General features: G+C 39.7%; 2 protein-coding genes across 7 annotated transcripts in view; one reads left to right on the top strand and one right to left on the bottom strand.

Annotated features, from left to right (window-relative positions):
- ap (apterous) overlaps positions 1-7,576 on the top strand; it is a 27,315-nt gene extending 19,739 nt beyond the window's left edge. For both annotated transcript variants that reach the window (XM_018011446.2, XM_018011445.2), the window contains exons 5-8: positions 3,433-3,606; positions 3,690-3,949; positions 4,150-4,346; positions 4,557-7,576. In XM_018011446.2, coding sequence (XP_017866935.1) covers positions 3,433-3,606; positions 3,690-3,949; positions 4,150-4,346; positions 4,557-4,730 — 805 coding nt within the window. In that variant the 3' untranslated portion in view covers positions 4,731-7,576. The remainder of the gene's footprint in view (positions 1-3,432; positions 3,607-3,689; positions 3,950-4,149; positions 4,347-4,556) is intronic.
- vlc (disks large-associated protein 2) lies at positions 7,192-12,613 on the bottom strand. 5 transcript variants are annotated; one of them, XM_089472267.1, is made up of 6 exons: positions 12,423-12,613; positions 10,443-10,634; positions 8,898-10,213; positions 8,735-8,843; positions 8,441-8,595; positions 7,192-8,368 (listed from the first exon to the last, which is right to left on the bottom strand). In XM_089472267.1, the coding sequence occupies exons 2-6, from the start codon at positions 10,510-10,512 to the stop codon at positions 8,066-8,068; spliced, it is 1,953 nt and encodes a 650-aa protein (XP_089328393.1). In that variant the 5' UTR covers positions 10,513-10,634; positions 12,423-12,613; the 3' UTR covers positions 7,192-8,065. The 5 variants fall into 5 exon arrangements, with proteins under 5 accessions (XP_089328393.1, XP_089328395.1, XP_017866930.1 ...); XM_089472269.1 differs by having other exon boundaries at positions 10,443-10,527; XM_018011441.2 differs by having other exon boundaries at positions 8,735-8,831; positions 12,423-12,611.

Below are 12,613 nucleotides of genomic sequence, written 5' to 3'. Positions count from 1 at the left end.
TGTGTCTGTGTGTGTGTGTGCTTGTGAGAGTATCAGATTTCGAGCGCTCGAAAAACATAATCATATATTAGGCGTTGTCACTTTGACATTTCGCCTGCTCTTTTACATGGCAATAATCATAATTCATTTTTTCTCTCTTGTGCTCCCTCTCACTCTCTCGCTCTCGCTCTCGCTCTCGCTCTCGCTCTCGCTCTCCATGTCTTTCTCTGTGTGCGCCTCATGTTGGCGCAATAGGCGCAAAAGGGGGCGTGGCAGGTTGAAGAGCGAAGGGCTACGCGGCTCCACTTACAAAAATAAAGTGGCACGAAATGAAGGCATCGCCGCCACCGTCTTCGTCTTCGTCTTCGCCTTCGTCGTCTCCGTCTCCGTCTCCATCTCCGCCTGCTTCACCGTTGTCTCCGTCGTCGTCTGTCTGTGTCGCTGAAACAGTTTTATGAGCTGGTAGCCCAGGCATTGCGTCGCCTCTCGCACGATGCTGCATCCATGTTTAATATTATTTATGGGGCTTACCCCCGGCACACACACAAGGTATATCCACACACAGAGAAAGAGATCTCGGGTGAGAGTCTGCGTCTGTGACAAAATAAAAAAAAAAAAAAAAACAAACAAAACCAAAACAGAAAATCTCGGCGTCACATCCCAAATAATTTTCAACGAAATTGCGAATGGGAAATGAAAATGCGAGCTGCGAGTGCGCCGCGCTCTATAAAAAAAAGCAAATGAAAAAAATATGATAAATTTATATGGAATTGTTGCAGTTGGTTTGTCTTTCATTTTCATTTCATTTTCAGCAAAATGTGAGAATGACTCTGTTGAGCGAAGTTGAAGTGAAATGCGCCAATTATTTTGATTAATGTCAAAGAAATCGCGTGTCTTGTGCATTTGATGTTTCCTACTATCCAATTGCTGTCGCCCCTCTCTCCATCTCTTTCGCACCTTCAGTGCTGAGAAATGTCTGCGTACAGGGTCATCATTATTTGGCACGAAACTGCATGCACTGAGCGAAAAGATGCAATACTAAATACCAAAGTATTATATTATATTCATTTTCGAGCTAATGAACTAGTTTCGTTGTTGAAAAAATTGTTAAATTGAACTAGTGAATAGAGTATGTATAATGGGAAGAGAATTCCCAATCTTGCCCCTCTCATTCATCCTTACTCTTTCACATCTAGATCTCACGTCTGTTTTCTCTCAGTGTATTGCCTCGATCATTATGACCACGGCTGATTATCTTTGATCTGTCATTTTGCGAAAGTGAAAACAGTAGCGAACGCTCCAAAGTGATGCTCCGACATCGTTGATGCTTATTGCTGACTCCGACTCAAATCCCCAACTCCGACGCTGCTGCTGACGTTGACGATGAGTGGGCGTTTTGTTAGCGGCTTCATCGTTTGGGTCTAGACTCCCAAAGATCTTGCCGCTGGCATTGATTGCGCTGGCAGACACAGTAGCTCACCGGCAATCCAGCCAGCTTCCTGCAGCCGGAAAGCATGTTATTAGTTGAGGGGCCATAATTTTGTCTGGCCAAGCGAAGATTATTGCCTACAAAACCTATACAAATATTGTACATATATATTTGTATATATCAGTCTTTTTTTGGTTCCTTTCGAAGATTTATTACTATCATGCCATATAATTGTGAGCGCTGTTTAGAGTTCTGTGGAGGCTGTATTGCCATTTACATGCGCTATAAACTGAAGAATGTATCACCTGACCTATGTCCAACTATGAAAATACCCTATCTTAAATTATTATTAAATTTCTTATATGACTCTTCTCAAAGCTCTGCTTAAACATTCCAAATTTCGTGATTGTAGGTTTGAAATTGTCAAGCTTACAGACAAACATAATTTACACGCTGTTTAGTGGGCGTGGCTTGCGATTATCGCTCATTGCTGCTGCAAGCATATAAGAGTTTGCTTTTAATACGAATTCGCCTCAAACGAATGCAGCGCACAGCGAATATTGCGCATAAGTTCAAGTATAAGTACTCTTATACTGCCCGCCGCAAGTCAACGCCAGCCATTAATCATTATTTGCTTTTGTCTTTTCTCTTCGCTGCCGAAATATTTGTACCTATCTTTTTTGTTGATCTATTCTCTTTACACGCTACGCATGTAAGTGAGAATACGCATGTATAGAAGTGTGAGAGTACGCCTGTATGCGTATGTATGAGTGTGTCAAAGCACTTGCATACATTCGTATGCCCGAGAGTGAGTACGCACTAACCTGCGTATGTGCGTATGAGTGTGACAACGCTTTGGCTTGCTGATGCATGTAGGAGTGTGAGTACTTCCATATGCATTGTGCTTGTTCACTCCATCCATTACCTTCCATTGGAATTGATCTTTTGCCCTTGTTGTTCAAATTTGCAGCTATGGCAATTTCTTAATTAACATTTAGATTACGCACTTAACACTTTTCGCTGCACTTTATATGAAAATTTTTGGCATTTGCTAAATCTGCTCAATTGCAAAACACACACAAACTAAAAAAAAAAAACACTCAAATTTAAGACTTTTGCGCCATTTTTCGCCAAGCGAAGGAGGCTTAACAAAAAAAAAGAAAATAGCATTTACCATTTAAAAGGCGCTTTTCCTTCATTGCATTATATCACATGCACTACTTATCACTCAACATTCAGTTTGCACTCGAAAGAAGTAGCACTTAACACATTTTAATTACTTATTTTCACACTTTTCGCGGAGCACTGCACTTTGCTTGACCTTGCGCGTCCCTTTATACAAGAGAAGACTGACTGACAGTTGCGCTATACCAATTCGCCGCATTGTCTTATACTCATAAAGAAAACCAATTGGAAGCCATTGTGAAAACCAATTGGAAAGCGCTAGGTATTGCATATTGAAATATTATATATGCAAATATTACTAAATATTGATTCCTTAATTGTATAACATATTTTACTATGAAATAATTATGCTGCAACTGGCTAGTATTTAGTATTATTGTTCTTATTAATGGCCTAAATTATCTAATTGGCAACATTCGCATATCAAATGACAGCACTTTGATCTTATTGGATAATCATCAAACATTGTTTATGTAATATAAATTGCTTAATTGTTGTTGTTGGCATAGCTGATAGACCAACTGCATTTATTGGATAATCGTATTGACATGTAAATTGGCAGTTTTTAGCTCTAATTGGATAGTCTATGCTAATCTATGTTAATTATGTGGCCAATAAACAAAATCTATATAGTTGATGGATAAACTTAGTAAAAGTATTGAACTTTATGTTATCCAATTGGACTGGCCCTGTGTGTTTCTGATTTGTATGCATATAAGTTGTCAGCGGGCTCTAATCCCCAGCCAACTCCAATTGGAAACTCTTATATTCGACTTGTTCATATTGGAATTATTGTATTTGATTCAATATTTGTACTTCATGCGCTCTTTTCTTTGCAGTTTTTTTGGCACACGCCGCTGTTCCCGCTGCCTGGCATCGATAAGCTCCAACGAGCTGGTAATGCGCGCTCGCAATTTAGTTTTTCATGTTAACTGTTTCTGCTGCACCGTCTGCCATACGCCCCTAACCAAGGGCGATCAATATGGCATTATCGATGCGCTTATCTACTGCAGGTGAGTACAAAATTCGATGTGGCCAATTGACTAGATAACTAATCAGTTTCTCTCTCTCTCTCTCTCTTTCTGTCTCATTGTAGAACCCACTATAGCATAGCGCGCGAGGGGGACGCAGCATCGTCGACCAGCATGAGCGCCACATATCCTTATAGCACACAATTCGGTTCGCCGCACAATGATTCATCGAGTCCGCATTCGGATCCCAGTCGCAGTATTGTTCCTACGGGCATTTTTGTGCCCACTTCGCATGTCATCACGGGCTTGCCGCAGCCGGCACGGCAAAAGGGGAGACCGCGCAAACGCAAGCCAAAGGATATCGAGGCCTTTACAGCTAATATAGGTACAGTAAAGACATAAAACGAACGAACGAACGAACATATATACACATACATACATATATATTGTGTATATATGTCTCGGAGCATTTTATGGCTGATCCGTAGCTGGCGCCAGTCTCCATAAAAACCCCCATCATAAAACTGAGCTGTAAAATCATATCTCTATCTCTCTCTCTCTCTACTTTTCTTGCTCTGCTGGCAGATCTCAATACGGAATATGTGGACTTTGGTCGTGGCAGCCACATGAGCGCCTCGTCGCGAACCAAGCGCATGCGCACCTCGTTCAAGCACCATCAGCTGCGCACCATGAAGTCCTACTTTGCCATCAATCACAATCCCGATGCAAAGGATCTGAAGCAATTGTCACAGAAAACGGGCCTACCAAAGAGAGTGCTGCAGGTGGGTGTGCCAAGTGAACAAATAAATATACCAAATACAAAAGAAAAGAGATTTCAAAAATACTAGATTTTTGGAGACTAAGTTTCCAGATACTTAAATAGATACTTTCATTCATAAATAATTGAAATACCAAAAAATACTATAAAATACTAAAAAATACTATTTCGATATACAATTCTAATAATTTGATATTCTCGCTCGCTTTTCTAGGTTTGGTTTCAAAATGCTCGAGCCAAATGGCGTCGCATGATGATGAAACAGGACGGCAGTGGGCTGATGGAGAAGGGCGACGGCACCTTGGATCTGGATAGCATTTCGGTGCACAGTCCGACATCGTTTATGATGGGCGGACCGAACAGCACGCCACCGCACAATCTCGACTAACAGCTGTTGGAGAGGGAGCAACTGAACGCAACGGCGGCGGCGGCCGCAACGGCTGCTGCTGCGGCGGCGGCGGCGGCTGCGGCTGCCTACTCCATAGAGCTGCAATTGTTGCAGGCGAGCGGCAATGGATCGGCGGCTCTGTTAACGTTGGCGGATCTGTTCAATGCCAGCAATGAATAGCTTCAAATTCAAATAGAAATACTCAAAAATAAAAAATAAAAAAATAAAAAAATTATGGTAGAGCAAGAGGAGCAGGAGGAGGTGGGAGTGGAAGTGGAAGATAATGTTGTTAGACGAGATGTGGCAGCAAGTTGGCATTAAGTATTTTTGTAGTGTTGCATCTAGAAACCAAATCAAAATTCCAAATTTCGCTTATCAAAATTTAATACTTTGAATACCCTGTAGCTATTGAAACTGGTAGGGTAGATTGGATTACTACAAGTGTTTGTTACAGATAGAAGGGAACTTGGCTGAGCCAGAGTATATCCTTATTTGCCCTGTCGAGATGTACGTTTTTCTGTTTCGTAGTCTTTTTAGCGCTTTTAACTCGAGTACTATAAGAGGTAAACCCTTCAAATTTTTCATGCAGTTTCCAGTTTACCTCACGCAGCTGAAATATAATATTTTCATCTAATACCTTTTATTGTTTCTGTTATATCGATAAATATCGTTATTTTGATTATATTTTATACGGCTAACTTGAGTTTTTTAAATGCTAGAACTACCAAATTAGGTATATCTATATGCTTGCTAATAAAACAAAATTTCGAAATATTCTAGATTTTGAATACCTGAAACCTTTTGCCCAAGAATCCAACGAATATGTTTTTCCTTAAGCATTCACATGTTTCTCTATTAACTTGATGCTCCTAAAATTTCAGTAAGCTCGCCTAATGTTATAGCTCTCACTCTGGCTGCAGGGTATTCACTAGTCGTGCACTACCGACTAGCGCACTCTTACTTGTTGGTCTTGCTGGCAGCTCTCAGATCCAAAATGTTGTTTTCTATATATCAAAAAACGAAAAAAAAAAAGTAACGAAAAATTCATTTGTAAATATTGATAACTAGAAACTTAGCAAACATATTGTTAATACTTATTATATATACATATATATAGATATATGCACCTGGGCATATATATATAACTAGCATACGCATTAAATAAACAAATCTAATATATATATAAATAAATATATATATGAATATAAATTTAATATTTATTGCCCAAAACATTAAATAGTTAGAGAAGAATTTAGTTTAACGAAGCGCTCTAAAACATATATATATATATATATATATCTGATCATATATATATATATACAAATATATATATATATGTCTGTCGTAGTATTACGGTACTTTAGTTGCTTGATGAAACGCTGATGAGCAATGCAAAATGCAATTGAAGCAAATTTGTACTTACAAATAGTTTAAACAATAAGTCCTACCATAGAAGCCAAATAAAAATGATTAAAAAAACGAAAAAAAAAACTTTTTTTCTTAAAAAAAAAAAAATATAAATTTATATAATATTTAAAAATTGGGATATTGGATTTAATCAAATAAATTTTAAATTAAATAAACAAATGCATTGAAAAAATTATAAACAATTTTTATAGTATTATTGAAAAAGTTCTGGGATTTTTTTATAATAAAATTTAATATTTAATATAATAATCGCATTTACCTTAGATTTTGAGACTGACACATAGCTGGCTTTTTGCAACGCTCAATATGTGGTTGAATCGACACATAGATGGCGCCACAAATGGTATAAGTCAATCTGTCTACAAGACTCTAACGCTGCTTAACGCTTTTTAGTCTGAGCTGATATTAATAGTTAATATATAATAGTAATTTTAGTGTTTTTAATAGCACTTGTTCTCACTCATTTCAACTGCATATAATTCAAGGAAATCATTAAAGACCTTCATGAAAGCAGTTAATACTATTTTTAATACATATCAATTTTTCATAAGATTCAAGAGCCCTAGACGTTTGCCAATATAGCAAATATCATGCAAGCATACACGCATATATATTACATAACATATATATTAAAGATCTAGACGGTAGCCCAAATGATCATGGACTATATTTTATTCGATTTTCATTCAACATTTTTTCGTTGCCCTAGACATTTCAATTTTTTTTAGTGACATCAATATAAATGCTTCCAGCTTCATTAACTACTATAACTTATGCTTTTTTCTTAGCCTTGGCTCGCAGTATGAGAGCCATGAGCAAAAATATCAATAACAGAATAGTTTCAGAAGTTATAACAGAATGCATCATCTAATTAGTCTAAGTCTAATAAGACATCTCAAAATTCACAATAGCAGAAGCTGATTCACAATATCATAATTGACAATATATTGCAAATGTTTAACAAATTTAATTAGACTAAAGTAAACGTCATTTTATACTGAAAAAAATAGAGATGGAATTGAAAAATAATTCATTTAAGTGAAAAATAATTTATTACAAAAACATTATAAATTAATTAAGAGTGAGATTGTTGGTATATCCGGGTAGGTGTGTGTGTGTTTGTATGTCCCCTGTTTCTAGGTTTGCTAGCAATGCAGCATTTACAACAAAATGAAATTAATCTCAAAAATACATGCAGCTAAATCGGCCGAGAAATAATATAATAATTGTTTATCAAATTTAGATTCATTTTATAAAATTTTCACTTTTGTGATTTGTTTTCATTCGCTTACTTAGTTGGCTAAATACAATTACACAAAAATAAATGTCTTTTATATTTATATATATATATATGTGTGTGTGTGTGAGTGAGTGTGTTGCACGAGTAAAAATTTACAAACTCTTTTTATTTTTTCTTTCGGTGCACAGCAAAAATGATTTAACACGAGCAAAAAACACGTAGATAAGGCAAACTTTATAAACAACGCACGAGGAGCCGTTAACGATTGTTGATAACTTTCTATATATATATATATACATATACAGAGTTTGATATATATATATATATGTATAGAGTGTTTTGTGTAGATTTGTTAGATTTGTTAGGTTTGTATATTTATGGGTACCGATAATGTTGTCGTTGCTTGTGACACAATCCAAATCAATTGTAATATTTATGTATTTATATATATGTATATATATATATAAATATAGTTAGTTGGGACTAGTCAAGGATTAATTCAACTAGGAATTTCTAAGTATTTGTGTGTGTGTGTGTGTGTGTTTGTATGCGTAAGTGAGTGAGTATGTGAGTTAATTTTATGTATTATGATGTAACTAGAGAGCATGTTGTTGTTATTATTGTAGTAGTTGTTGGTTGTCTTGTTGTTGTATTGGTTCAGCACAATTCAGCTGCTGTGGTCGCTGCTGTTCTTCACGGTATTATTCACAGTATCACCAATGTTTGCCCCCTCATCACAGGCCGCTTGATTTTTGGCTGCTGCAGCTAGTTGCTCGCGTCGCAGACGCTTCATTTCCAGCAATTGTTTACGTTGCGCCTCCCGCTTCATGGCCGCAACAGCATTCGATGGTCCCAGAGCGGCTGCAGTTCCCGTGCCCGCACCTTTCGCCTTCGCATTGCCAGTCTTTGTGTTCAATTTTGTTATCTTAACAGGCGCCGTCGATACTTCCTCAGCGGGCTCAGCAATGTGCTACAAGCAATATATATATTTATAGATATATTAAGTCGATTCGCAAACAGTTGCCCTAAGGCATTCACTCACCTGCCAGTCATTGCTCTTCAGTTTCTCGATGTCGGCAAATATGCTATCCACGTGCGTCACCTGCAAATAGACCATGTCCCAGAAGCCCTGTAAATCATCTACGGTTGTAGGAAATGCATCCTCCGGCGAGCGATTCAAATTGTTGTGACACAGACCTAAAAAGAGTTTAACAAAAGTTGATGACTTATTCTTTATTACAATAGAGATCTATTATATAAAATATATAAAGACATCTGTACGTATATAGCCTTGAGTTGAGCCTGACTTGATATATAGTCCCGGCCCTGGGCTTACCCTCAAACTGTTTCATTTTCTGTGAGGCCAGCAGTCGGGCCTTGCCCGCAGCGGAGCGCAGCAGGCCAAACGTGTCCTCCGTTATGTCAGGATTGTTCTGCAAGAGTTGCTATATAGTATCTATCTATATATGTATATCATCAAATAAATTCATTCAACTTACAGTCAAGGCATCTATATACTTCTCGGCAACGGCGGCCAGCGCTATCAGACGTATCTGTTCATCCTTGAGTATCTTGAGGAAGTAATTGCCATCCTTGACCACAGTTTTGCTCTCCTCGCTCACAGCAGGACTCGGCTGCACCTCACCGCCATTGTCCTTGCCAGCGCCAGCGGTGCGTATCTTGGTGGTGCTCATGTACTCCTCGGTGTTCGCCGGCTTCAAGTAATCCACCTGATCATCATCAGCGCCGTTAGCGACACGTTGCACCGTCCGCTTGGGCGACACCGTCGGCAGCTGGGCACGAAATTCGTGGCTCAGGTGACGAAACACTGGCAAATCCGTGTCGCCATTCTGTATTGGCGCCTGGCTGCTGTTCGTCTTGCTGACCGGCTGCTCGGATTGGGAGCGTGTGCAATTGCTTTGCAGTTTCTTCCGGAATTCGCCGTAATCCTTGCTGGGCGACAATTGCTTGAATTTGCGTGACAGCTCCGTCGAGCTGGGCGAATCCAGCTGGTGTTTATTCAACTGTTGTTGCTTCGCACTCGATGAGCTCTGCTTTTTGGGACTGTAGAAACCCTGAGCCAGCGCGCCCGGCCCGTACAGCCTCTCCACGCGCTGCTGTATAAAGCTGCTGGTGGCAGTCGCCGATTTGCTCGGCTCGCCCCCATTGCAATAGGCCAAATCTCCGTTCTCCAAATGGCCGTTTTTACTACTGCCATTGCCGTTGTTGTTTGTTTCGTTGTATTTGCCGGCCATGGCCGTTGTGGCCGGCTGCTTGGTCAGCGGCATTGTGTGCAGGACCGGCGCTGCCAGCTGATTGTTGCGCTTGCAATACTGCAGACTGCTCGTTGAGGGACGAATGGGCGAGACCTCACGCGACTTGTTGATGTCCTGGCGTATTTTCGAGTCGTAGGTGGTTAGATTTGAGTAGCCATTAACGCAACAGGCCAGATTCAAATAGCTCGGCTTCTTCTCTGCGGCATCCACAATGAGGCTGTTGCTGTGCTGTTGTTGTTGTTGTTGCTGTTGTTGATCCTGCGAATCGACATCGACCAAGTCGCTGGTGGCAGGCGGTGACAGCACCATGCGAACACCGCCCGTTCGCTGATCCAGATTGACGTAGGCGGTTGTGGTGAATGTCCGCTGCAGCTGCAAAGGCAGTGGCAGTTGTTGTTGTTGGTGCAGTTGCTGATGCTGCAGTTGTTGGTGTTGTTGCGGCGACCGCAGAGTGCAACGCTCTTTAATATTCGCCGTAAATTCGCGTGTTATGTCCTTAACTGAAAGCGGTGTGGGAAAGTTGAGACTGCCGCTGGTATCTGCAAATGGTTTGAAAGTTTAATAAATGCAAATTAAGAGAAGCGAACAAGAAAACAATAAACAAAACAAAAAAAATCAATGTAAAAATCAACAACAAAAAACACTACAAAAAAACAGCAATGATAAAAAAGAAATCCAATAACAAAAATCAAAATCAAATAAGAAAATACACATACACAACATTGAGGTTAGGTAAGCGTGCGTGTGCGTGTGCGTGTATTGGTATACCTGATATATCGGATGAATCCGCATCAACATCTAACGAACAGCTGCCAATGGAATCCAAGCTTCGATCCATGGGAAGTGCTTTCGGCTGCCAAATACGAAGTATTTTCGTTTTTCTTTTCTTCTATATTTATGTATATATATTTTTGTTGTTGCTATTTTCTATGGTGCACTTTTTAATTTATACGGTTTACTCTATTTATAATCAAAAGTCGAGAGCAAATATAAGAAATAAATTATAAATTAAAAAAAAAAAAAGACAAATCGAGACAAGTAAATCAAACTAGTAAGTATCTGAAAATCATTTAACTGCGAAAATAAAATCTTGCTGAACAAATGAACGCCCACTGCGCTTGACTTGTTGTTGTGTTCATTGGGAATGGCGTGCAAAAGAGAAATGCAGTAATTTGTAATCGTGGAAAAGAGAGGCAAACAAAATAATAATAATAATAATAATAAATAAATAAAACAACAGCATACATAAGCCTAATGGGCGATGGCTCTTATATTATTTTCGCCATATATGCAAAGCGGAAATTCTGCGCGGCGAAAACGGGGCGAAATATCAGGCTGCAGATCGTTTGCCTGTTTTGGGCAGCGTCAAGGCGACAAATCATGTATAACCGAGCAAAGCATGAGGGTGGGAGGCAAGGCACAAATGTCTGCCATAGCAGACGGCAAATAAATAATAACAACAACAAACAGTACAAGCACCAGCAGCCGCAGCAGTCGCCGCCGCAGTCGCTGCCGTTGCCTTTGCTGAGCTTTAGAGCTGAGCGCTAGTTGGAGTTTGCTTTTGTGATACCCTACCGCGGAGGGTGTATGATCATTGTTATTGTTTAGTCAAGAATTCGATCCGAGCTTGTTATAGATATGTTTGTTTGTTATTGCTACAAGCCTGTACATATGTATGTCTCAAATATCATATAACGCGCTTTGCTACAATAAACATTTTGATTGTGTGACATAAGTGTTACTTCTTCTTTTCACTATTCACAATAAACCTGTTGGAAATAGGGTGTTTAAACTTCGTCATAACTGTTATTGCATGGTCTTTCATTTCTTTGGTCTTTGGTGTGCGCCATATTTGCCGCTGCCGCTGCTGCTGCTGCTGGTGCTGGTGCTTAGTCGCGGCAGCTTTAAAGCTGGGAGCCGCTCTAACGGCACCGACTGACGTCTACGTTTCCAGTTCCGCTTTGCTAACTTTTCGCCGTTGTTTAACGTGTATTAGTTGTTGTTGTTCATTTTGATGAACGCAGTTTGTTCTTTTTCTTCCACGTCTAATTCCCATAACATGACACAGCTTGGAACTAATTACACAAACAAATAATTGGCAGCAACAGAAGCGCCCCAGGCAGCCGACTCCGGCAGAGAAACAGCAGTAACAACAACACCAACAACAACCAAAACGCCAACTATTTATAATCCCGTCGCAGAGAGACACCAAAAAGGGGAGCAAAGTGAGAAACCGAGCGACACGTTAAACGGCAAGAAGTCGCAGTCACAGAAAAAAACATGACTATGCCGCTCGCTCTGCAGCAGCAGCAGCAGCGGCAACGGCAGCGGTCGCTGGTATTTGGAGTCAACAGCCACACAACCACAGCGGCACGCAATATGTTCTATTTTAGTCGCTGAAATTTATTATAATGAGTTTACAAAACGAATACAACGAGGCCGTTCAAATGGCTGACACGAAAAAAGGATAAGTCCTTTGAGTGAAAGTTACAAATATGTAAATTTTAACACAAATAATTTATCTCAGAAACACACACACAGAAACAATTATACAATATATGTACATAAAGGCAGAGGCCCACAAACACACACCGATAGCTTGACAAATGCAAACGCCACACATATGCATATATATGTACATACATGTACACAAAGATGACAGCACTGCAGCTACAGAAAACGGTACACGCATACATGTACACAGTAATTAATAAACAAGCTACACCCACACACTGCTGAAACACACACCTCTGACGCTCCGTTTCGTCTTGCACTTGCTGTTGTTTCTCGATTGGTGAAGCGTTTATCAGCTTTGTGACATAATTATAAATGCAATTAACTCGCGAATGTGACGACTACTGCAGCGTTTGCGTTTGCGTTTTTATCTTAACTGCGGCAAATGATGGCCGATACAATGTGGCGGTCGGTCAATATTTGAT

The sequence above is a fragment of the Drosophila arizonae genome, chromosome 5 (assembly GCF_054131065.1).
Source record: "Drosophila arizonae isolate 15081-1271.41 chromosome 5, UAZ_ARI_1.0, whole genome shotgun sequence".
Classification (NCBI taxonomy): Eukaryota; Metazoa; Arthropoda; class Insecta; order Diptera; family Drosophilidae; genus Drosophila; species Drosophila arizonae.
Note: the sequence above shows the minus strand (reverse complement) of the source record. Positions and strands in the feature narration are given on the sequence as shown.